This window comes from Misgurnus anguillicaudatus, chromosome 17 (assembly GCF_027580225.2).
Source record: "Misgurnus anguillicaudatus chromosome 17, ASM2758022v2, whole genome shotgun sequence".
Taxonomy (NCBI): Eukaryota; Metazoa; Chordata; class Actinopteri; order Cypriniformes; family Cobitidae; genus Misgurnus; species Misgurnus anguillicaudatus.
Genome location: NC_073353.2, coordinates 24387070 through 24414046, shown reverse-complemented (window position 1 = coordinate 24414046; position 26977 = coordinate 24387070). Strand labels below are relative to the sequence as shown.

The following is a 26977-nucleotide window of genomic DNA, read 5'->3' as shown; positions in this document are numbered from 1 at the left end:
AACTTTTTTCCACAACATAACAACAGCTTAACAACATACATAAACTGGTATGGTCCAAAATTCGTATACAGAAGAAATAAGCATTTAAAACTTAGTTTAGCACTTTCGCTAAAAAAGTTGAGAATTTTTGTGACGTCATCATACACTCAAATTTTCTCTCCAATTAAATGCGCTCTAGATGCTGAGGCGTCCCGTCCCCTATATTGGGTGGAACATAAATATCACAAGTGCCTGAAATAAGACATTTACTAATTTACTAATTATTTTGGTAAAAAGTGCACAAAGTGAACGATGTAAAGGATAAAAAAGATTCAGAAAATATAAATATGCTTTCCATTGGGATGTATGAAGTCTGATATTGTTACAGTGTAAAATTACGTCACCACATTAAATAATACTGCACATTTCATGGCACTTCAATAGGCCTTTAAATTTAAGGTACACATTCAAACAAAACAAATCACCTGGCAAGCACTGTAATAACAGATATGTTAGAATGTAATGTATTTTACATGTATAATTATGCATGTATAATTGCATAATTGTACTGTTTGGATTTTAAGCACTATTTTAACATCTTTACCTGAATCACTCACCATCTCTGATGAAATACTTCAGTCGCTTTGAAGTAACTGCTGTTTTGTCCCTGGAGTCCATGTAGGAGAACATAGTGGGGTCATCCCAGTCATCAGCAACTATTTGTTTAACAATAACATAAATAACAAAGACTTTTTAATAGGAAAGGTCAAGACGACGATAACAGTGATGTTATTATGGGGGTGTTGATTTATCAGTGATGGTGACTAAGATTAATCAAGATGGTTCGATCATTAAAGCGGCAGGTGATTATTAAAGCATTACCTGGTGAGGCAGTAAAATCCAGATATCTCCTCTCAGAGCTCAGAATTAGAGGGTTGATGCGGGGAACCACATTTGCTTGCTCCATTAGGAAGTCCACAACATCAACACCCTCAGTGATCTGACTCTGTATGTGACAAGAAATAACAGCCTGCTAAGTAACGTGATGTAAAAATGAACTCTGAATATGGCTTCTGCAAAGCTGTATAAAAACATTGAGTAAAGGTGAAGTAAACATTTAGCCAAAACTGTTTGTTTGCATATCGAAGTGCCATACCATGAAGACAGCTCTCTGGAAGAAGTTGGTAGTTTCCATGATGCGCTGCAGCAGAACTGTCTCCAGCTCTTCAGGGTCCATCTCCTCACTACTGAGTGGGACACCATTAAACAGACCCACCGGTAGGGCACCTAAACCACTCTTCCTGTAAAATAATCCTCCAGCCTGAAGAAACACATCATATGCAAGGTTCATAAAGCTAGTATGTTTTCAAACCGAGTTGAGTATCGGTGACAATGAATACATAAATGTGTTGATGCTTTGGTGATAAACAGCTTTTGCATTATCAATTTCAAATAATGTCTGCATTAAAACCAACAATAGCTATTTAATATATTAATCAAGATCTGGTGAAACTACATATGAGGAGTTCAGACTCGGTACATTCACAAAGGTGTAAGCGTTAACGCTTGACGGAAGGCGTGGCCAACAGCCAATCATGCCTGGAGGTCTCGCGGTGCAAATGAGTGGCAAACGCGCGAGTTGAAAAATTTGAACTTTGCCGGAAAAACGCACTGTGTTAACCAATCAGGAGCTTGCTCTAGTAGTGACGTGACTACAGGAAGCGAGCGGAGACGCAGAAGCCCCTCCCATGACACGATTTTCAGCGTGAATGTCTCAATGACTAGAATTTCACACGCGAATAAAGCGAGTAAACTCAAAATGTTCAAGCGCCAAACTAGATGCGGTAGACGCGAATTTGACGCTACAAACGCGGCTGGTGTGAACCCACGGTAAGTGCGTCTGAACATGTTTTCTTGTAAATGAGAATTTTTTTAATCAGACTCTCATGTTTAGGTTAAGTAATTTGACTTTAATGGCAAAGAAAAGGTTATTAGTCAGTAATTGAAATGCCTTATTTTCACAAAAGTCACGTTGTTGTTTTTATTGGTATTTAACAAATGTGACTGTCTTTAGCTGCAAAACCCACCATGCGCATGCAAGCTTTTTGACAAAAAATCCACATCTTTGGACAATAAAAGACACAGTAAAACAGTTGCAAAATCACTGAAGATGCAACTAGAAACATTGCAAATTATGTAAGTCAGAATGTAAAAATGGATCAACTGAACCACACATTAGGGTGCGCTGTTATCCATGTCAATACCACATTCAGGTTTGTATTGAGGCCCAAGTACTCACAAGGGACACAAGTTTAACTCTTCCCCGCCAGCGTTTTTTAAAAAAAAGTTGCCAGCCAGCGTCAGCATTTTTCATGATTTTCACAAAACTTTAATCCCTTTAAAACGATCTTTAAAACATACACAGAGTTCTTTCTCCTTCACGTGAGGTGATACTTCCAGGCTGTACAAGTTGTGGAAGCGCGCCCCCTGGCGGATAACAGCGGCACTGCGGAAAGCCAGAAATTCTCGTCATTAGCAGTCAAGCGGTTTCTCTTAATTGACGAGTTATCTCGTCAATGGCGGCATAAGAGTTAAATGTGATCCACGATCGTTTTGGTTGCCGTCTCATCACACACCAATTCATGTTCCGTGCACTTAGAGGACTTTGCTGAAAAATTGGTGTAGCTGATTATGTCAACAAAGTGGTATTTATTAAGGGATTAAGCGGATTTGAAGCGGACGTACATCAACATATAATATATGTGCTGAGAGCATTTGGTTAATATCATTATCTTATTTTTGATCCGGGTATAGCGTTTTTGCATCTGAGCTCCTCTGTGTGAATTTTTCAGTTTTAACTTGCATTACCTTTCTGTTGTCATCATAGCTTGAGACCTCTCCAAGAATTCTGGCAGCATTTGCTTTGGGAAATTTCTTTTTTAGATATGCAGTGATTGTATCCACTGACAGTGTCTCACCCACTTCCACCCTGTTATATATCTGCATGTGACAAAAAAATAGCTTGCTAGCATATAATGTCCCAATCAGTATAATACTGTCACAGAACACTGTCAAAGCACCTCACAGCCTCATGAGGAGTATAAAGTCTCTTATAAAGAGGAATAAAGTCTCTGTGTTCAAGATCCAATATGAATAGACAAAACATTACTTGTGCTAAATATATCCATTATGTCACATATAAAATTGGGTTAGTTGTTCGATGAATTCTATTAGCGGTCCTGAATAAATGTTATTTTAATATAAATGCACCTAAGAATTAAGTAATTTTTGGAGTGAAAATATACTCACTGACACCATAGCTGTAAAAGCTTGCGTTTCATCATACTCCTCTGAAATGTAGTTTAATAGTCTAAAGAGAGCAACACCTGCATCCAAATATCCATCTACTTTATCATCTGTACTGACAACCAGCACAAATCCAATCCTAAGAGAGACAGAAACACACAGTCATGTCAATGTATGTACAGTGTGATGTACAGTAAATGACAAACAAAAAAAAATAAACAATATTGAAATGTAATAAAGATACAAGAAACACAAGAAAGGCTTGATTGTTAAATAAGCAAGGGATAATGTTCAGTTAAAGGCTACTTGAATAAACCAGCTTCCAATACTATAAAGTATTTGAAAACACAACTGACCAAATCACAATCAAGTAAAGATTTTGGATCCAAAATGCAAAAAAAACTGCATTTAAAAAAAAAGTATTGTATCTGGTCAGTACTAAAAAGGAAATTCTTAATTTTACGCAAAATCCAATATCCGTCGTGTTATTCTGTCATCTTTTCTCCTTTTTTTCCAAACCGCGACAACGCCAGTCCTCCTTCTTGGCAGAATGCAATAAATCCGCTCAACAAATCACAGTGCATTGTAAACAATAATGGCTGCGCTTTGAATACACACAGAATCCTAATTTTCCTCATCTACTTTGTACTTCGTGATCAACAAACAAACAAAACAAAATAATACCTTGATGGCATTGCTAAACCTGTGGTGGTTTTCTGTGACGGGAAAAGAATGTAAGCCATCAAAATCTAATAATTTACGTGAGAGGCACTCGGGCGAAGGAAAAATGTCAACTGTTGCTTGTTCTCCCAACAGCATCAAGCTTCTGTCATGCTTACACATTGACCCCAGGGGATCTTATGAAAAACTTTCCATTATTTTACTCGAAGTGATCGAAAATCGAGCAGGACCAAAACATTTTACAGCTGAGCGTAGTCAAAAATGTTTAGCAACGACGTCCCAAGGATGACAGCAGCAATGACAGTGTTCTTAATATAACTAAGTAAATGTTTTGATTAATGCCATTAATGTTTTTTTCTAATCAGTGTATACCACTAGTCAACTAAAAGAATATAACATGGCAAAGATGAATGCACATTTATATATTGATTCAATAAATTTACAGCATTTTGAAAAAAAAAAACTTGTCATAGATTTATTTCATTTTGCGGAATTTTTTGTGTATAATAAATCTTTGAAAGTCAAATTATGAATTTGAATTTTTAATGTTATCATACCCTAAAGATGCTACGTGAAAGTTTGTAACGGAAAATTGTTGTTTTCATCTTGTCACTTTCTTGGTATAGAAAACACATTTTTACTGAAATTAGTCAAAAGGATTTATTGCGTTTTGGAACCATAATCTATTAAAAATGCTAAAGGCCTGTGAGAGAGAACATGAACACACCTCAGTGGAATATTATGTTTGTAAAAGACTTCTGCTAATTTCACCAACTCGATGCTCTCTTCCTGTGTCGGGTCGAGAAACAAAACCTGCAAATGACAAACAACTTTTGAACAAGTCTCTTACTCAACCCCTTTACTCACTCACTTAACACCTCCCTTACTCACTCACTCAACCCCTCCCTTACTCGCCCACTCACTCACTCAATCCCTCCCTTACTCACTCACCCCTTTACTCACTCACTCACCCACCCACTCACTCAACGCCTTGCTCGCCCAACCCCTTACTCCCTCACCTCTTTACTTACTCCCTTACCCCTTCACTCACTCACTCACCCTTTTACTCACTTACCCCTTTACTCACTCACCCCCTTACTCACTCACTCACTCACTCCCTTACTCCCTCACTTACCCCCTTACTCCCTCACTTACCCCCTTACTCCCTCACTTACCCCCTTACTCCCTCACTTACCCCCTTACTCCCTCACTCCCTCACTTACCCCCTTACTCCCTCACTTACCCCCTTACTCCCTCACTTACCCCCTTACTCCCTCACTTACCCCCTTACTCCCTCACTCACCCCCTTACTCCCTCACTCACCCCCTTACTCCCTCACTCACTCACTCACTCACACTTTTACTCACTTACCCCCTTACTCGCTCACTCACCCCCTTACTCGCTCACTCACCCCCTTACTCGCCCACTCACTCACCCCCTTACTCGCCCACTCACTCACCCCCTTACTCGCCCACTCACTCACCCCCTTACTCGCTCACTCACTCACTCGCTCGTTCGCTCACTCACCCCCTTGCTCGCTCGCTCACCCCCTTGCTCCCTTGCTCGCTCGCTCACCCCCTTGCTCCCTTGCTCGCTCGCTCACCCCCTTGCTCGCTCGCTCGCTCACCCCCTCACTCGCTCGCTCACCCCCTCACTCACTCGCCCCCTTCCTCGCTCACTCACTCACTAACTCGCTCACCCCCTTCCTCGCTCACTCACTCACTAACTCGCTCACCCCCTTACTCGCTCACTCGCTCACCCCCTTACTCGCTCACCCCCTTACTCGCTCACCCCCCTTACTCGCTCACCCCCTTACTCGCTCACCCCCTTACTCGCTCACCCCCTTACTCGCTCACCCCCTTACTCGCTCACCCCCTTACTCGCTCACCCCCTTACTCGCTCACCCCCTTACTCGCTCACCCCCTTACTCGCTCACCCCCTTACTCGCTCACCCCCTTACTCGCTCACCCCCTTACTCGCTCACCCCCTTACTCGCTCACCCCCTTACTCGCTCACCCCCTTACTCGCTCACCCCCTTACTCGCTCACCCCCTTACTCGCTCACCCACTCACCCCCTTACTCGCTCACCCACTCACCCCCTTACTCGCTCACCCACTCACCCCCTTACTCGCTCACCCACTCACCCCCTTACTCGCTCACCCACTCACCCCCTTACTCGCTCACCCACTCACCCCCTTACTCGCTCACTCACTCAACCCCCTTACTCACTCACTCAGCAAAACAAAACAAAACAGCATTTTAACATAGGTTTAAAAAACAGACATCTAAATCGCAGGATGTGCTGACATTTCACAGAAACTGCACTGCATTGAAATGCATATTCAAATGCACTGCGTATTCAAATTAGAATAAGCTAATGCACACAAACACGTCTATAGCAGGTCTGAAAAGATACTGCTGTTTGCTGAAGAAATATAGAGAATAAACAGCCAAAAACAAATCTGCACAAAGTTGGACTTCTCAGCTGGAAGTCACAGATAAGGAGACTTACCAAGTTAAAGAAGTTACGGCGTATTTGTCTGATAACACCAGGAAATGTTGCTCTGAGGAGCTCCTGGAGACCTGAGGGCCAGTGGCGATAAGTGGAGTCCTTCTCAATATCATTAACCCACTAGAAACCACATAAAACAAGCATTTACAAACGTGTCACAAGATATCATCCACACTTTCAGAAGCATTTCTTCACTCATGTTCTTCAAAACCAGCCAGCTCTGCAATGAGGATCAAGTAAAAGCTAATAAATCATCTGAAAATTGTGCATTAGTGTTTTGTGAATTAAAAAGAAAAATTAAAAAGACATCTGGACTTCGTTTTAGCCATTTACTTTATCAAGTCAAACCAACTTGGAGTTTTGTTTCTCTATAATGCATCTTCTAACCAGAAATGCATATGCTTAAAGGCTGGTCCAATTTCAATAAAAAGCTAATTAAATTAAAACAATTAAATATGTAGACTGAAAAGCTTTTTAATTTCTCTCAAAGCACACTTGGTATACCTCACCATTATGGCTGAGTGACGAATGTCTAGAGCGTAGCTGTCATCCACAGTGGTAGTCGTTGGTAAATACAGGAACTTACTGACGCTGCTTCCTCTGATGCCAAGGTTATGAAGACCTTCAAGCATCTTAGCCTCTCCTCTGAGAATATCCAGGATGCTACAGGCCAGACAAGTACACGGTTATGTGATCAGCACACAAAACACATGCTGAAGTAGCTTTGACATGTTAGCAAAATATTGGCACCAGTGCCAGTAAATGAATATGAAGTATGACTTCTTTATTTAACCTCCTAAGTCCCGAGCTTTGGTGTTTTTTTTTTTTAATTTCTTCCAGCTATTTGGGGTTAGGAAAAACCAATAAATACAATAACCAAATATTTTTCTTTGAACATGAAGCAGTGTAATTGTCCATGTTTGTGTACAACAGGTTCCAGATTCACAGAATGTGCAAACATAAAAAAGTGATGTTTGTCTAAGGAGGTCAAACATTAGGATATGCAATAATATAATACAGATAAAAAAAACTTGTACTGTGATTCTACCTGAAAGGGTTATGAAGGTCCAGGTCAATGTGTATTCCATTAATAAAAAGACTGGAATCTCCAGGATGGACTCCCATTGAGTCACTCAGCCTCTACAAATAAAGATCAGGTGAGATTAAAACAGCTAAACTAAAATCAAACATTTGAGGGTACAATCTTAAATGCTTCCTGTAGTTCAGTTGATAGAGCAATGTGATAGCAGAGCAAAGGTCATGGATTCGATCACCATGAAAGACACATACTGATAAAAAAAGTATTGATAAGATTAAAACAAATGTCAAATGCACAAATGAGTAAATGTATAAATGTAAATATTCTTGTTCACTAGCAGGTTTAAACTCCCTGGATGGCTCGTCCTTACAGGAATCGACTAACACCTTCACAACTGTCACACACTACACTAAACTACACACTAAACTGAGAACATGAGGTGTAAAATTAGTTGGAACTCCTGGGTTGACACATTTGGAGCAGTTTCCGGACATGCCTTATCCTATTTCCCAACTAAAATGAAAGTTTGAGCTGCCTTAATTTAAAAACACCTTGCATTGACATTCCTTACCATATATCAGTGCTGTTGTTTTGTCTCAAACCCGTCATGTTTTTTACAATTAATGTTAAGTTTCCCTGTTCTGAAAACTGCCCCTTGATGTATAAAAAACCAAGCAGGTTGAAGTAAACTTGACTGTTAAAACTTTTGAAAGTGCTCATCTGGAAAGTTCATACAAACACACTTTTTGGTTCTCTTCTATTTCCTTCTTCATCTCTTGGTTTACGGCCACCTTCGTCAATGATCTGTGGGAACAGTAAAACATGTACAGTCAGTACCAGCTCTCTCCAACATCCCAGACCAGTCATAAAAACTCATTTTAATCTCAGAAAACCTGTTCTGCCTTAGATGCCATATCAGATATGCTGACAAACTGTAAAGCACAGTAATGCTGACTCTGCAAACCCTCAACAACGCACATAAAGATGTCTGAAGCAGCAGTAGAGGAAAATCACAGTCACACATTAAAAATGACCTGAGACATTCTGTGTATACAGTCGGTCTGTGCTATTACATACATGCAGAAGGACATTGTGGAGTAGTTATTACAGCAAATATTGCTACAGATAGGTTGCCTGAGCAGGATGAATGTAAATTATGAAGATATTATTACAAATAATTTAATATAGTTCCCTTCCAGAAAGTAAACAACAGTTTAAATGCATCTGTGACTTCCACACAAGATTCCATCAGATACATCAAAAGTGAATTTTAGATTTTGCACCTAGCTCTGCTGGGGAAATTTTGGCTGAGGTCTTGCATCAGTTTGAGGGAATCAAACTTTGGTGCACTTATGATCCGAGATGCTGCCTGGAAACTGAGATCTGTCGGAAAGATAGAAAAGGCATTTTGTATTTCAAACTCAAGCAGAATATCCATATGAAGGAAGACAAACCATTTATAATAAAACGAGTAATATAAACCACTGAAAAATCTATTAAGTTAAGCAATTAACATTCTTTAAACACTTCTTAGACTGTAATTAGGAAATGTACATTCAATAATGGGAAATTGTGATTAACATGCATGCAGCATGACCCTAAAGCTATTCCAAATAGCTTGGAGTAAAATAAAATAAAAAATCTACTGGCTATTACAATTCAGCTCTACCCAAAGTCATTACAAAATCAACAGACCGTTTCAACAGCCATCATGGGGAGCTCTTAACTTCAAGGAAATTAAATTGCTTCATTTTTCTAACAGCACACATATTTAGCGATTTTTGCTCCAAATCTCACTGAGCAAAAATGCACTTGGCTGTGAAAACGAGCATCTGTTCAAATGTTCGAACAGGAGCAGGACATATCATTGCACCAAGCAAGGGGTACAAACTGCAACCTTCTCGCTGCTTCCCAATTCATCAAGTGGACAGTTCTCTCCAGCCCATGAGGATTGGTTTAATCTTGCTGGACACCAGACAAACTGTAAGAGAGGACCATCAATAACTGCAGCCTGCCCACCTTGAAGCTCCCACACTTTAAGAGGAGTCATATCATTGGTGCTTTCCAAAAGATGCTTCCTCAGCTCACCAAGTTCTTCTTTAAGTTCCGGGTGAGACTTTCTGTAGGTGGAGAAGGACTTGAGAGGTCATTTTACATAATGATAGTTGGAAATAATCTTAGGGTTCCCACACCTTAGTTAACTTTAAATTCAAGGACCTTTCAAGGACTTTCCAGGTCCAATACCCTCAAATTTAGGGACAAATGTGGGGACACATTTCAAGTGAAAGCAAGGTTACCTTTTAATATACATTGTTACAGTTCCCTATCAAGCGAACTCGCGCTGCGTCACTGCGGTGAAACTTTGGGGACGCCTCCAAGGGTAAGTGCGTCTAGATGTGTACATCAAATTCAACCAATGGTGAGGCTTAACGACAAAGACAGGGTGAAGCGAGAGCCAGAAAGTATATCGCTATCTGAAATATTGCCAAAAACGGCGTTACAGGGACGCAGGAAGTATGGCAAGGGAGACGCAGTGCCTCGTTCCCTTCTCAGGGAACAACAGTTACATTCGTAACTCGAGATGTTTTCATGTGTCAAACACAAGCATTTTGGTATGAATCAACTTTCGCATACAGAAGATATAAGCATTTAGGGCACACTCACATTATCCAAACCAAACTATGCCCCAGCCCGATTGTCACCCCTCCCTACTCCCCCAGGTGCACACACTCACACTGTACTTTTTATCGATCCGAGTCCGGGCGCGCTTTTGTCATTAAGATGCGATTGTTTTGAAAAAAGCAGGAAGTAAAGCGCTCTCTTAACATTGGAACCCACCGTAATGATAAGTCTGTGTTTTTTATTCGGAGTCGTTTGGTGCGCGGTTACAGACAGCCCTCTCACATGTCATCATATTGCTTAGTTGATCTGTCACATGCGCAGCTCGGACAGTCATGTAACCCCGCTGCGCGCATCAAAAGGTTTTACGGAGGCAGATGAAGGTGAGTGGTCGCGCAACTGACGTCTTCACCTTTTGAATCGCGCTCAGGCGCAATTGCGCTCACACCGCAGCCTTCCGCGCCTGAGCCCAAGTGAACCACGCTCCGGCCCACCTCTGCAACCCGGCTGCGGCGCGATTAACCAATCCGCGCCCGGGCGCGGAACAAAGCGATCACACTAGTCAAACAAACCAGGCTTTGCGGGTCAAACGCGCCCAACCATTTGGTTTGGATAGTGTGAGTGCGCCCTTAAAGCGAACAGTTTAGCACGTGTGCTATAATTTTTTATGATATTATCCTACACTACAGGGAATATGGATTTTTCTTGCATAAAATAGATTGAAGCACTTTCAATGACCTGTATCCATGTATGTATATTTTCAAAAACTTCCCAGGGCCTTGAATTTTTCCCCCAGATTCACAAACTTTCAAGGACTTCAAAGACCCGTGGGAACCCTAGATCACACAATTTCATTATTCATTATTCAACTGACAAAGTACTTACTTTAATTTACCAAACAGAAAACCTTGGACTTCATTTTCATCCTCTTCATCTGTGGTGGCTGATTTGGAATCTGTGAAAAAAGAAGTTATAGGTTAACACAACCAAATACACAGCTTTAGTGTGAAGAATAAATACCTTAAATATGACCATTGTTGGGGAGTATCTAACTGGAAGCAGCATTATTTCTAACTTTTTAGATGCTACTTTTCAATAGAAGAAAAACAAACTGCTAAACAAAAGACAACTTTTGACATTGTGTGGTACCTTTAACCTGTGTATCATCGATGGCTTTGTACTCCGTGTTTTTTATAGCCAATTCAACACCATATCCAGACAACAGCATTCTTTGCTTTTTCGGCTCCTGTAAACAGAAATTGTTGTCTTTGGCAACTAATACTTACTATGTTAAAGGGGACATATCATGAAAATCTGACTTTTTCTATGTTTAAAGGGATACTTCACCGATTTAGCATTCAGCTTTGTATCAGTAGAAACCCGGCAGTATTACTGAATGACCATGTTTCCCTCCATCATTTCCCCCTGAGAGGAGAGATATCTGCATTTTGGTTCTGCAAAAAAGTCCTCCGATGATGCAAAAATCGTCATATTACATCATCGGAGGACTTTTTTGCAGAACCAAAATGCAGATATCTCTCCTCTCAGGGGGAAATGATGGAGGGAAACATGGTCATTCAGTAATATGGCCGGGTTTCTACAGATACAAAGCTGAATGCTAAATCGGTGAAGTATCCCTTTAAGTGCTATAATTGTGTCCCCAATGCTTTTATCAACCTAGAAAATGTGAAAAATAACAACCCAGTAACTTAGTTTTGGTAAACCATTCTCTGCAGGGATGTAAAAATAGCTAAATGAAATTTGGCTCCCCTTGTGATGTCACAAGGGGATAACACCTCCCCTTAATCTGGACTATCCAACCACGGCATTGACATTTTGTGCATAGATTAGCTCATTTGCATTTTTAAGGACACAGCCAAAAACGGCACATTTTTGCTCACACTTACAAAGTGTTATGATAAATTACCTATGGGGTATTTCAAGCTAAAACTTCACTTATGTACTCTGGGGACACCAAATATTTATTTGCATTTTTTAAAAGTCTTCTAAAATGTCCCCTTCAATATATTTCACATAATGGTAATTGAATGAATTCATATAAAATCTCTAGGATACATAAAGGTGAAATTGCACTGCTAATACTCACAGCCACAAAATGTCGCAGCATGTAAATAAGTTTGCCTTCCTGTGCCCGCTCTGACAGCACCTTATGAAATGTGCTGAATTCTTTAGTGCCAATTTCAGCATAAAGAACAACTACAGGCAGGTCAGTCCCATTGACTCCTGGGTACCGGTGATCAGACTTGTATAGATAAGGTCTTGGCCTGTGCAGTACACAGAAAAATGTAAAAATTTAAAACAAGCATGCACTATAAAAATGCACTATTCCTTAGCTGATAATATGACATTTAAATGAAACATAATGCTTTTAAAATCAAGTTTGCATTTACAGTACAGTATTCCCAAGTACCTAGGAATACAACACATTGTAAGAGACAATTACCTGCCAGCAGCTGTCTTCAGGAGCTTCTTCATGTCCTTGGTGTTGCAGGCATGTTGACCATGGACAGCCACAAAAGTAGCACACCCATCTGGAGGAGGTTCATCACTTGCTATCTACAAGATGAGAAAAAGGATTAAGAAAATTAGTTTAAAAAAAATCAAACCACGTAGTATTGGTCATTGCAAATGGATCAAAAACAAATTTAAAATGCCAAGACCATGTACAGTTTAATTTTCAAGGAAAGCACAACCTGGTCAAATGTATACATTGAATGCACCATAAAAAGAATAAAAAAATGCAGAATTTTGGCATTAGATTCCCATTATTACATGAAACACAGGCACACATATTTAAAAACATATCTGTTGGAAAGCATGTACAGCTGGTGAATAAGCCCTGAGAGATAGAGAGAGCTTCAAGAGGTTGACCTGGAGGTCTGTCAAAAACTGTCCAGCCTTCTTGATGATCAGGTTATAATATGACCGGACAGACTCTGAAAACAGAATGTAAATATTTACGAAACTTTCCATGCACATTTAGTTCAGCAAAGCAAGAGACACCACACTGTGCAGCTCATATTTCATATTCTTGCATTAATATTTGCTGATAGTGACACCAATTTATTAGAGCACCCCCACAACCATATCAATAATCAAGAATGCATGTACCAATGAAATATTATTCTATTAAACAAGCAAGCAATGAGCTATTTAGAAAACCACTCAGTTGAATTATGAGTCATTGCAGACAAGAGGAAATGTCATTACCTCCACTTTTGTAAACAGTTAACTCCTTCACAGTATCGACAAACTGCCAGAACTTCTCATCATTGTCCTCTCTGATGAACTCACTGCCAAATAAAAGATTTGCACCACAAAACAGATGCAAGACAATTGTGAGACCCACAGATGCATACAAGAGAGCTCAAAAAAACAGAGGGATCAAAGTGGGTGTAAATCCAAAGTGTTGATCAAATTCAAAGGCACCGGAAGGTCGTGTTAATCTACTGTCAGAAGAAAATACAACATATTACAACTTATTTACTGTGTGCATTGTTTGGGGCAAAGTCAGAATGCACTCTCACATTGGGGCATTGTAAGTTGGGTGACTGAGTACAGCACTGGCATGTGAAATTATGCTTATTATTTTACAATAGTACTGCGTTTCTGTGCTGCTTTTCTGTTCTGCACTTGTTTGACGCACTTTAGTACATGTCTGTACTCTGTAGACACCTCCCACAAGCACAGCATGCATGCAATGTACATGATTGGATTGGTCCTAATTTGCCGATATCGTGATGTGTAAATAAATGCTTGCAGCACGGTAATCTGCATTTCTTTACATATGATAAATGTTCCTATCATACACTAAACACAGAACACAGTGTTTCTGTGTAGTTTACTACTTAGGTGCCTCCTTTACAGCCATGATTAGAGTACTGAATTATGGATGCAAATAACAATTTATGTTATACTATGTATCACATACAACTTTTTAACATTGCTAGTTTAAATATATATTAGTAATTTTCCAGCAATTACTTTTAAGAGCTACCTGTACAGTACAGTGTCACAAGCTTATCAGTCCTTCCAGAAAAAGCAGAGTTTTTTTTTGATTGTTGCGGGAAAAATCTTTGATCTTTTGCCACGTTTTCTTGAAAAATCGATAGAATATTGCGGGATATTTATGCAATTTTATGCTATGAAATTGCAGGAACCAACTTGCAAAAATTGCGGGAACCAACTTGCAAAAAATGCGGGAACCAACTTGCAAAAAATGCGGGAACCAACTTGCAAAAAATGCGGGAACCAACTTGCAAAAAATGCGGGAACCAACTTGCAAAAAATGCGGGAACCAACTTGCAAAAAATGCGGGAACCAACTTGCAAAAAATGCGGGAACCAACTTGCAAAAAATGCGGGAACCAACTTGCAAAAATTGCGGGAACCAACTTGCAAAAATTGCGGGAACCAACTTGCAAAAATTGCGGGAACCAACTTGCAAAAATTGCGGGAACCAACTTGCAAAAATTGCGGGAACCAACTTGCAAAAATTGCGGGAACCAACTTGCAAAAATTGCGGGAACCAACTTGCAAAAATTGCGGGAACCAACTTGCAAAAATTGCGGGAACCAACTTGCAAAAATTGCGAGAACCAACTTGCAAAAATTGCGAGAACCAACTTGCAAAAATTGCGAGAACCAACTTGCAAAAATTGCGGGAACCAACTTGCAAAAACTGCAGTTGGATGAAAAAGAGAAAAAAAATGTATTCCCCTCAAACCCTGTTCTCACTAGGCTACTTCGTTAATCTAAAGAGTCATTTCTTATTACTTCCTATGATAAGCAAGCATACTACATCACAGAAAGTGCTGTGAATATTTAAGTTCTCATCTTATTTTATTTCATACCTTAATAAACACGTCTCAAACTTACAAAACATTGAGACAAACAAGTTAGGTAGCTTTACAAAACCTTCATGGTTTCATCGGCATCGCAGGGGTTGCAGCTTTTCAATTATGTTCATGTTGCGTAATTACGTCACTTCATAACGTTCCTATGGCAACAGGGGACATGGCTGCGCTTGTGTGAAGTAAATGCAACATTTTTCAACTTTCTGCTAAGATATGTGTGACTTTTTGCTACGAAAATGCGAGGATTATGAAATCATGCAAGCCCCGCATATTTTGCACGTGGAAATCTGCAGTTTATGCTGCGAAAGTGAGCCGTATTTGAAAAAATGCAGCCCCCGCATAAATATATGCAGACTTTGGCTGATTATGCATTGAACCATGCGATCGCATAATCGCGTTTTTCTGGAGGGACTGGCTTATCCATTGTTACCTTTTTATACCTTCACATTAAAGTTTTTGTTCCGCTTCAATTAACATTCCAACCCCAATTCATTTTTGTATGCTACAATCTGATGTTGTTTTAAGTTTATATTTAAATGTGTCATTTTAAGTGTATGATCAATAAATAAAGGAATAAAGATGGGCACAAAAATGACAAAATTTCCTCCCGTTTTTCACGCACCACTTGTAATGTTCCTATTCCCCACTTAAAAAAGCTATGATAAATAGTATGGACAGGTGCCCCTACACACTGTCTTTGCAAAGGGCCCAAGACTGACCTTTCTGTAAATAACAGCTTTTAAAAGCTTGAAACGTGATCTATAATTTACATTTTCCTTTAAATATTCAATACACATTTTAGCCTGAAATCTTAATGGCAGTATACATACACATAATTTTAACCAGTTAAAAATTAAGCACATTGAAATACTGCATTAAAGTAAGGAATTATGATCCCAGCCCACCTTGTTTCTAGCAGCAGAGGGGTCATAGCCCATTTGGCCTGAAGACTGGCGATTACTCCTTTAGATGCTGAGTGTGCATGCTGGACCCTCAGCAGCAAGACCAGCATAACAAAGACCACCCTCATGATCAGACACTGCTAAAAAATACAAAGCATGCCACTTTATATAACTTAAATTGATTACATTATTTCATTTTATAATGAAACACTAAAATAATTAGAAATTATGAAAAATTTATTCTATACTTTCAAACACTTGACAGATTGTTAGTTGCTATAAACTAAACCTTGTATACTTCTGTGTTAAGGTAAACTTGGATACTTCTGTGTAAAATTTACTACATATCATACAGGGTGCATACATGATGCTGTATGATCGACGGTCTTTTAAATTGCTATACCCTTACCTGTGCAAGAATGGTTCAATGTCTAAAAGCGTTTTTATAGTTTAAAGCGAAGTATGGAACCAGCAACTGACTAGCAATAATAAACCTACCGTGGGTAAAATTGACCAGTAAAACAATTGACAGTTGTCTTCCATTTTCTAGTGTGTGCACAAATATTAAGCGTATTTAACGATTTGACATAAGCGTTATTCTAGAAAATACTTTAACTCAGTACCTCAGCAAGCAAGCAAGCAAGCGCCACGTATATAAACGTTGCAACAAAAAGATACGATGTAGGAAACAGCACTGCTATTAAAGTTAACTATTTTCATGTCAAAGCAGACGTCTGCCTTATTGTCCGTTTTTTTTTAAACATTGTGCAAATCGGGTGAAAGTTACTATTATTTTCATTGGCTTTTCTAATAAATTACTAAACAATAAATGGAAAAGGCTTGTAGCGTACAGTTCAAGTCCTCCCAGAGTTTCTTTCAATAGCATCATATAATTCAAAAAAGTGACAAATGAACCAGGCTCTTATGATACAGGCTGTAAAAATGAAAACATAAGAGTTACATACATCAGACCGTGAGCCGCTGATTTACCCCGGTTTTACAGGACGCCGCCATTGAGGGGTCCTACATCTATAATGACCTCATCTACCGATGGAGAAATTAAACCTTAATTCCACTCGCATTACAAAAATACAAGGCAACAATTCAGCTCGTGGTACTGTATAATGTAAATGGTAAAGTGTCTTTAAACATAAACGCGTTTTGGAGGTTGTCTGCTGGATTGGGTTGTTCAGGCATCTTTTTGGACAACTAAAGTGTAATTAATGTGGTAAAGTAACGGTAGAGAGCTTCTGGGCTGGCTGACTGTTATGTTTGAGACATGTGTAAGTAAACGATTTAAACAAATACTTGTACAAAAACAGTATGTATGTGAATCTCCACATTTAACCAGTATACCAGGCTTTAGATAAACACATTTGTATTTTTGTAAAGTTGTAAAGTGCTGTAAAGTTGTACCGGACCTGACTCTTTAAATTAAATGTTATTAAATAAATAAAATAACATTTAATACAGTGCAACCAAATACTGTATAGGCTATTTTAAGATAGACATTTATTTTATTATAATTATAAAATGATAAAAAAAACTGTAGTGTATACTGTAGAATACTTCAATATTTACTATTGTAAACTGTAGCAGCCTACATTGTAGTATATTGTAGTATTCTGTAGAATTAAAGGGTAACTATAGTAAATAGTAAATATTACATAGTATATAAAAGTATTGATCAATTCACTAGATAAAGGGATAGTTCACACAAAAATAAAAATTTTGTCATCATTTAGGCTACTGACTCTCATGTTGTTACAAAACCTGAAGAACAAAAAGGAATATATTTTGAGGAATGTTTGTAACTAAACCGATCAAAAGCCCCATTGACTTCCATAGTATTCTATTTTCCTACTATGGAAGTGAATGGTGCCTCTGATCGGTTTGCTTACAAGCACTCCTCAAAATATCTTCCTTTGTGTTCTTCTGAACAAAGAAATGTATACAGGTTTGTAACAACATGAGAGTGAGTAAATGATGACAACATTTTTATTTTTGGGTGAACTATCCCTTTAACTAGTGAATTGAATATGGTAAGATATGGTAAATGCTTTTATAGTAAACTTACTATTTAATATTTAATACTTACTATAGTAATATCTACTATTACAAGGTTCAAAACACAGTATGTTAATGAAATTTGTCATAATTTGAATATATCTAATAATGCTGTAGTATGTTTCAAATAATCTCATTAGTTTGTCTGATCCCAAATGATGACATAATTATTTTTATTTAAAAAAATGCCATATTTCTTAATAAAGTAATGCAAAACCAGTGAGAGATGATGACGTGTTCTCTCAGTATGGCTTATTATTGCTAGATATACCAGAGCTCTGGTCTGGGTACATGTGCGCGGGCAGGTGCAGATGAAGTGTGCGCGTGCTACAAAATAGCTGGTGGTACTGATGTTCCTGTCTCTTCATTGATCTGCTCGTTTCTCATTGACATCATTCGCATCATCCCGCTGAAGCGCGTCGCGGGATGTATGGAGGACAGACTCTCAGCTCAAGTGCGTGAATAAAGCAGATTATGAATTAACGAGACGCTTTAATTTACACAGATCGGAAAGACGTTCGTATTTTTCAGCCTTATACTTTATTGTAATAACATAAGAAGAATCGCTTCGTTTATTTCATTACGTTTTGTGGCTTAATCAGTGTTGCGCAACTTTGTCAAAGACCAAGTTTGATGTGAAGACTTCACGGTGGACGTCACACTTTTGCGCATCTTTTTACCACCATATCAACATGTGGCATGGGGCTTTTGGTTTGGATCACACGTCCTGGAAGATCTGGAGAGGAGATCATGTTTCAAACTAATTGCGTGAAGATTTGCCTTGTGTTAAAATGAATGATAAACCTAATAAATGGATTTTTATCCCAGTTTTAGCCATCCTTTTTGTCACGATTGGGTATCAGTACATTTGCCCGGCAGGCAGTCAGTCTTGTCATTTCAAGACAGGAGACAAACTCGTTGGAATCGGTCTGTCCACTTCATACCCGACCACCGATGACATGTACCGGGACCAGGACCCGGAGGATGACAGCCCACTCAAATGCGTGTCTAAATTTAACTTCACAGAGCGAGATTTGACCCGCGATGTTGATTTCAACATCAAGGGAGATGATGTGATCGTTTTTCTGCACATTCAGAAAACAGGAGGCACCACGTTTGGCAGGCATCTGGTCAGGAATATTCGTTTGGAGCAACCGTGCGACTCCAAACCGGGACAGAAGAAATGCACGTGCCACCGGCCCGGTAAACAGGAGTCGTGGCTCTTTTCGAGGTTTTCAACTGGCTGGAGTTGCGGTTTGCACGCCGACTGGACGGAACTGACCAACTGTGTACCAGTGGTTATGGATAAAAAGAAAAATGCAAATCGAAAGAGGTACGCTCCTCACTGCAACTCACCTGTCACTCTGCCTCTGTTTAAAAGTTGACAAAAAGTGCACAAACCGATTTTATTAATCTTAGCCTATTCATTTCTTAATTCACTTTCTTATTCATATTTGTAGTACACATACTTTTCCTCGTATCTTAAAACTTATTCTTAATATGACATTATACATGTATAATAAATTATAGGTGCTTGAGGTTTAATTATTTTTTTTAAGTATACTTTGTCTAGTGTACTTTTTAAATTTATGTAAATCTGCCCATAAAAAGGCGTAAGAAAAAACAGTGATTGATTGATAACTTTACATGTCATACAGTCCCTGTCTAAGTGGGCGTTTCTTGGCTTGAAAAATATGCAATGCAGACCACAACCTTTGGCAGTTTAGTTAAAGGTCTGGCAACATACCTTGTAGAGATGATCCAATTGAATGACAAAATGATTTTAACCTTTAATAATATTTTAAGTCCAACTGCTGATGATAAGCCTGTACTATGCTGAAGAATGCAGTGTCTCCAAACAAGATTTGTGTGCAAATTCTGTGGTGTCTTCCCTATTTCATGTCCCCTGTGAGTTAGTTTGCCAGACCCCAGCCATCTATTAGTCTTTATATTTTATTTAATATATTCTTTTATATTAGAAATATATTTTTGATCCAACATTAGTCTTCTTTTTTGAGATGGATCTTCCTCACATTACCATATGATTTGAAATATTACGACCCTCTCAGAAAAGGCAGTGTAATTGAGTTTTTTATTGCCTGTGGCTCTGATGTGTGTGTAATATTATTAACCACATTCAAAATAGACTAAATCACTTATCACCCAACATGATTTATGGCAAAACATTGAAATGCAAAACAAAGAGATAACTAGTTTAGTGAAAATGACTGGAGGACAAGACCGTATATTTTCAATCCGTGGCCACTTTTTTCCCAGAATTTCCTTTTACTCAGAATCCGTATTCTCATTTAAATGATGGAGAGCCTGTGCAATAATGAACTTTAAATGAGGTATCATAAACTTGAGCTTAGCCGAGCTGTCAAGCATTCCCATCTATAAATTTGACAGCGCCAGTCTGGACAAGCAAGCTATTAAAAAGTTATTTTAGCTGTTTGCTAAGTATAATTACGGTTTAATACGGTAAAAACATGCAGACTTTCAGTTTTATAAGTGCCTGCGAATAAAAGACATATGTGGTTTTACTGCCTGTGAATGCTGTTCTCGTAAATGGAATATAAAACTGTTTTCTTGTCATCCCCTGCTACTTGCTGTTTTCAAGCATTAGTTCATGAATTACATTTGACACAACTGAATGCATCTGTATCTGTTCTGCTCAGGAAAATCTCGCCTTGTATTGTTTGCCAACCATTTATTTAAACATTTGCCAAGCAAACGGCTCAAGTTAATTAGTTGCTCAGCCTGCAGCAATTCCTATATGGTTCAGTGTATTGTAATGAACGAAAATGTCGCCTCATTTCCTCTTAATGATCGTAAGATGTGTTAAAAACAGATGGATAGGATGCATGTTAGCTTTAAGGAAATTTCAAAGATGCGTTTCTTTTCGTTGAGAAGAAATCCAGTCACATTCACACCCCAAAAACAGTCCATAGCCACATGATTCATTTCTTCAGAGTCAGCTGACTTACCCTGCGAGTTTGCTGTTTATGCGACAGACTTGATGTCCAAAATTTAACATAAAATCATCAGTGTCTCTCACTGTGCTTTGCGTTCAGAATGCTGCTTCTCATTGCTTCCCTAAATATACACCCGGAGACACAAATAAATCTCTTTTGACAACGCGCGCTTTTGCTTTCTGAACCGTGTATGCTAAGTGGTTACTATATGAAAATTTCATCGTGATACCCAGCTCACATTATCACAATTCAGATGGATCACTAGGCGTCTTTTCATGGATATATAATTATCAAAATCAATTATCGAAATGATGCTTACACAGTTGAAATTGCTTTACTCATTCAGTAGTATTGCATAATCTATTAACCCAAAAAGTGCAGTAGATAGTTAGGCAGGGCTAATTGGTGTAGATGATGGGCCAGCAGTGTGGTAGCCTGGTTTCTCTGCCTTTCCAGCCCGGCACAGAGCGCCGTGAGTGCAACGCAGGACCTGGAAAGGTCAGCTATGTCAGAGTGGATCAAGAGACACTCTTACAGTTGATATAAATGGAGAGTTGCAGCCCGCCCATCTGGGAGAGAGAGTTCTCGTGTCGTTTTCTTAGACTTGCCTTCTCTTTTGGGCTTTCAAAAGCACGCTGTTGAGAAAGTCAAAGTTTGTCAGCACAAATGCTTCTGCTTAATGGCAAAGACATTTGAAGGTAACTCTAAGACCCCCTTGAGTACTGAGGTTTGTTACCACCCCAGTAATGAAAGAAGTGGCTTTAATGTGCCATTAAATAAGAGATGTACACTTGGCCGAGCATTCATGCCTGTGTTTGTATACTACAGTAGCATGAAGTATGTTTGTGGCTTTAGTGGCACCTTTAAGCCATTCAAGTGAACAAAAATGTACCCAATATAACCTGTATCCTGAATCCACACCTGCCTTTGTGACAGTACCACAAATACAATAGACAACAACAAAGAATGAATGTGGACCGTGGTTCATTTTATTCTGCAATCTGCCCCCATCAGACTTCACATAACCATCATTGATTATGCTCTTTTCATCAGATCTATTTGAGATATGTTGTTGTAAATGAAATAAGATGGATGAAAATGCCTAACCTATGAAAACAAAATTTTTCAACTATCTTTTTTTATTCTTTTATGGCTCTGGCTCTCTTTGGGACCTCTGGACCTCTCTGTGGCTCATTTTATTTTAGCACTAATTAAATTTGCCATGTCCCTTGGCATTACAACCAAATGGAGTTTCTGGGTAGTCACGAATGTGCAATCTGCTGAAATGAGATGCAATTAACTAAGCCAACTGCTCACAGGCTCTGAAATAAAAAGGTGCCACAACATTCTGCACGTGTTTACGGAAACGGTCTTAAAGTTTGCAGCTAAAAACAGAAACTCTATGACAGCTATTTCATAATTACGAACACAAAGCATTAAAATGGTTTTATTTCTGCACAGCACTGATTTTGATTAGTGCACTTGCTACAATAAGAATCAGTTTACACAGATGCCTTACACTGTTTTGCTGACTTTACAAAGATGATGGGAGAGGAAATATTTTGTCATTTTGTCAACTAGATTGTTCTCTATAAAATTGAAGTTTTTCACTTTAACACAGCTGAACAAGCGGGTCAGTAGTTTGAGGCATAGATCAGGGGTAGGCAACCGGGACGTCAGGCCGGGAGTGCAGATGTCAAGCACATCTGAACAAGCTAGTCCAGGTCTAAAAAGTCACCTGAAAACTACAGGTAGGCAAGGTTTTATCAGGGTTGGAGCTAAAATCTGCAGGACATCGGCACTCCAGGACTGACGTTGTCTACCCCTGGTATAGATATTTATTGAAGCATAGACTCTGTGCCGAAATGACTGCAGCACTTCTGCTATAGCTCTACTTCTGTGACGCAAGCACAGGCTGCTCACATGTGCAGTGTGAACCTACTAACCGGTCTAACTTGTTAACATCATCTTTAACTGATGCAATTACTGCAGCTATCATGCAACCCATGTATGCATTGTGAAACTGGACTTAGCATCAGTAGCATTAGCATGTGTTTGAAACTGCCAAATGTAGCATCTATGTATATACATACATATATATATATATATATGAAGTGTTTGGTTCCAAAACGCGATAAACGCCATTTTTGAAAAAAATGAGTTACTGCCAAAATCAGTATTATATCAGGTCAGTAGTTAAAAGTAAATTTTTTATTTTACGCAAAATCCAATACCCGCCGTGATATTCTGTCATCTTTTCTCCCTTTTTTCCAAAAATGCAACAAACGCCACTCCTCCTTTTTTACAGAACGCAATAAATCCATTCCTGATATTACAGCCCACCAGTCACGCAATGTAAACAAACAATGGCGGCGCACTGAGTACACGGAGTCCTAGTTTTCCTCATCTACTTTGTACTTCGTGATCAACAAACAAAACAAAATAATACTTTAATAGCATTGCCAAACCTGTGATGGTTTTCTGTGACGGGAAAGAAACGTAAGCCATCAACAGCTAATAATTTCCGCGAGAGGCACTCGGTTGCTTGTTCTCCCGACAGCATCAAGCTTCTCATGCTAAAACATTGACCCCAGAGGATCTTATGAAAACTTTACATTATTTTACTTAAAGTCAACGAAAATCGAGCGGGACCAAAACATTTTACAGCTGATCGCTGTGAAAATGTAAAGAGACGACGTCAAGTATAACCGCAGCAATGACAGTGTTCTTAATATAACAAAGTAAGTGTTTTGGTTAATGCCATTAATGTTTATTTTTTAATCATTGTATACCACTAGTCAACTAAATAAATATAAAATGGTAAAGATGAATGCAAATTTATACATTGATTTAATAGATTTATAGCATTTTGAAATAAAAAACTGTCATGGATTTATTGAATTTTGTGGAAAAAATGTATAATAAATCTTTGAAAATCAAGTTATGGATTTGAATTTTTTATGTTTTTATATCGTAAAGATGCTATGTGAAAAATTTGTAACTGACAATAGTGATTTCTTCTTGTCACTTTCTTGGTATAGAAAACACGTTTTTACCGAAATTTGTCAAAATGGATTTATTGCGTTTTGGAACCAAAGCATGAATTACTGTCACAGGAAAAACTTTAAATTTTGCTATTATTAGGGGTGTCACAATTCTCCAAATCCTCATTCAATTACATTTTATCGATTCTAAGGTCACGATTCGATTCTCGATTTTTACTTTTTTTGGAAAGACAAAAGAATGCTATGCCATTATTATTTTTTTATAATTATAGTTTCACATTAACATGCATATTGCATGCTTTTCCTCGCATGGGGGTTTGTGGGTTTCACTTTACGTACTGTAAGACAGCTTTTAGGCAAGGCAAGTTTATTTGTATAGCACAGTTCATAGAGGTCATTCAAAGTGCTTTACATAGAAATAAGAAAACAAAAAAATCTAAGATACATGAATTTAAAATATCAATTAAAAGAAAATAAATGTGATTTTAATAAAAACTATTTAAATGTGTGTAAAAGAATAAAACAGGAATACAAGTATAAAACAAGAGAAATAAAAATAACTAAAAATAATTAAAATAGTGCATATAAAATATAGTGCAATCAGTTCGGACGCAGCATAGTGCTCATTCAGTAAATGCATAGAGCTTTTAGAGAGAGGATTCCTTCTTGCATGCACATTAATGCGCGCGTCTTGGACTCCTAGCATCTCAAATAAATCTAGCACGTCATAAGCAGCTGCGCTTCTCTCTGTCTCACGTGCACGCGCTCTCGCATCTGTCCGAAGTCTAAACATAAACTAAAGTAGTAATCCTTACGTATTTGTTCAGTTTTATGCATTTCATGCGAGCTGAGGCAAATGATCCCTTTTGGTTAAAATATAACCCGCTGCATCTTGGCGCCTGTCTCACTCTTGCGCACGTGCAGAGAGCTGCGCTCTGTCCGAAGTCAGATCACTAGGTAGTAATCCTGTTTATGATATGCATTTCAAGAAGTTGTAGCAATACATCACTGGTGTTTAAAATATAAAGCTTTAAAAGGTTTTTTTCCCCCGCTTTGCAAGCCGACAGGACGTGGGGGCGTGGCAGCATCGACGATCCAATTTGAAGTTTGAGGTTGTGACATAATTTCGATCGGATTCGGTTTAAAATCGAAATCGTGACACCCTTAGCTATTATGATGTTTAAAGAGTTGTGATAAAGTTATTGACTACAGGGGGACTTTAAAAAGATTTAGATTTGTTCACTAATTCTACGCTTGGGTAAATAGATGCACATCTAGAAAGTTCTTTCTGATCTTTCCGCCCGAACGCTGCACCCACTATGTTAAGTTTTCAGGGTTTCTGTAGTATGATGTGCAGGCAGAAGCCCACACTAACGCAAAAAAACTCCCATGGTTCTTAAGAAAGTACAAATATTCAGGGACCTGAGAACAGCCGAGGTCCTCCTCGCCCCCTCAACAATTAGAGCACAAATAGATTCACAAGCTCCTCATTTCCCAGACAATCACAGTAATGAGTAACCTGCAGCTGCGCTAATGGGCCATTATTACTCATGTGAAGAAAGTGATAACATCCTGACGGCACAATCACATTCTTTGCATGATATTTTATTCATTATGGTCAACACAGAGACGCAATTAATGTGAATGTCTGCATAGATCAGTACTGAGATGCTATCTTTCGCAAAGAAAATAAATCATTTTTTGTCACCTTTTTAAATTGTTCTTCAGTTCTTCTTTTGTTCCATATAGCACTGAGCTTTGACTGCTGTTATGGTATTCTGGTCATGATCTTTTCAGCTGGGTCTACCAGCCCAGTTTTCTGCTAGCATGCATGAGGAACTAAATTTGTGGGATTTACTGCCAGAGGAACCTGACCGAGCCTCATGCGACCTTACTGGTATATGATGTTTATTAGGTGCTGGGCTATGCAGGCCCTTGTGGGTTAGACAGGGTCGGGTCTGAAGATTACTTTCACATATCATTGATCCAGGTCGTCGTATGCTTTATCAAAAAGTCTGTATAGTAGTTTCTTTCTTTCTGTCTATTTTTTAAAGAAAATATTTCACACAGTGTTCTATATAATAAACTGTATACTTTGCTTTGATTCACGTAGTGTGCAGTATGCTGTAGTTAGTAGGTCATTTCACACTAGAGGATACAACATTTCTCTATTTAATTGACACAAATGGTTCACTTGTTTAATTCATGTCATTGTCTTCTCGTTTCTTGATTCAGTCTTTAAAACCCCGCTTAATTTCCCCCCCTAAAATAGTTACCGATACAGTGGTTTAGCATTTCACTACCTTTTAGATTTGACAGCAGTCTTCAGGGGCAAGAAGTGTAGCTATATGTCCTCATGTTGATGAAATTCAGTATAAGTTTTGAGAGGTTGAGGCATACACCGTGAAAGCTACTCAGTGTAATGAGACAGGTCTTGCCAGAGTAGACACTCAGCTCTTTTGACACTGCTGTCAGAAAATTTGCTGCTAAAGCATATATGACTCTCCAGTCGTCTAAACCAATCGTTTTTGCTGTTCTATTGGCTGCAGTCAGAGTTTGGGCTGGCTTATTGCTGATGGATAGAGAGACTTCAGTGCAATAATAATCTTGTACTTCATACATAAATCACCATTCCAAAATGCTTGCTTTGAAAACTTAATACTGATATTATTTTTTGTAATCTAGTTTCATTGCAGGCTTTTTTCAAACAGACAGAGCAAAAATGTAAAGAAATCAAGAACAATGTGATACCGTAGATTATCTTTTGATAACAGATAAGTCACAGACGGAGGTGAGGCCTGCTGGGAAATTACTCCTAAAAACTTTTTGACAGTTTACATAGATACAGTTACATACCGTGTGGCAGCATATGTGAGTCATTTCTGTGAGCTACAGTCATTGCTGTATGTTAGAAATTTGTATAGGCCTACTGCAGAGGCGTCATGCCCATTCAAATTGAGGGGGGATGTGCCCCCTCGTTTTTTTGAGCCAAATTGATTTTGCATGCAACCTCAAAA

General features: G+C 38.7%; 2 protein-coding genes across 6 annotated transcripts in view; one reads left to right on the top strand and one right to left on the bottom strand.

Annotated features, from left to right (window-relative positions):
• Nucleotides 1-17012, bottom strand: part of uggt2 (UDP-glucose glycoprotein glucosyltransferase 2) — a 50596-nt gene extending 33584 nt beyond the window's left edge. For 2 of the 5 annotated variants that reach the window (XM_073855199.1, XM_073855203.1), the window contains exons 1-20: nt 16879-17012; nt 15917-16053; nt 13368-13450; nt 12959-13093; nt 12601-12709; nt 12244-12421; nt 11286-11382; nt 11022-11091; nt 9537-9637; nt 8801-8900; nt 8261-8321; nt 7527-7618; nt 6988-7141; nt 6479-6598; nt 4694-4779; nt 3289-3424; nt 2848-2979; nt 1136-1300; nt 862-985; nt 597-695 (exon numbers count right to left, since the gene is read on the bottom strand). In XM_073855199.1, the coding sequence (XP_073711300.1) occupies nt 597-695; nt 862-985; nt 1136-1300; nt 2848-2979; nt 3289-3424; nt 4694-4779; nt 6479-6598; nt 6988-7141; nt 7527-7618; nt 8261-8321; nt 8801-8900; nt 9537-9637; nt 11022-11091; nt 11286-11382; nt 12244-12421; nt 12601-12709; nt 12959-13093; nt 13368-13450; nt 15917-16041 (2167 nt within the window). In that variant the 5' untranslated portion in view covers nt 16042-16053; nt 16879-17012. Of the gene's footprint in view, nt 1-596; nt 696-861; nt 986-1135; nt 1301-2847; nt 2980-3288; nt 3425-4693; nt 4780-6478; nt 6599-6987; nt 7142-7526; nt 7619-8260; nt 8322-8800; nt 8901-9536; nt 9638-11021; nt 11092-11285; nt 11383-12243; nt 12422-12600; nt 12710-12958; nt 13094-13367; nt 13451-15916; nt 16054-16764 lie in introns of all 5 variants that reach the window. The other 3 variants (XM_073855200.1, XM_073855201.1, XM_073855202.1) reach the window with 3 other exon arrangements.
• Nucleotides 17013-17977: 965 nt separating this feature from the next.
• The window catches only part of hs6st3b (heparan sulfate 6-O-sulfotransferase 3b), a 70861-nt gene continuing 61861 nt past the window's right edge, over nt 17978-26977 (top strand). The window contains exon 1 of the mRNA XM_055214767.2: nt 17978-19313. Coding sequence (XP_055070742.2) covers nt 18772-19313 — 542 coding nt within the window. The 5' untranslated portion in view covers nt 17978-18771. The remainder of the gene's footprint in view (nt 19314-26977) is intronic.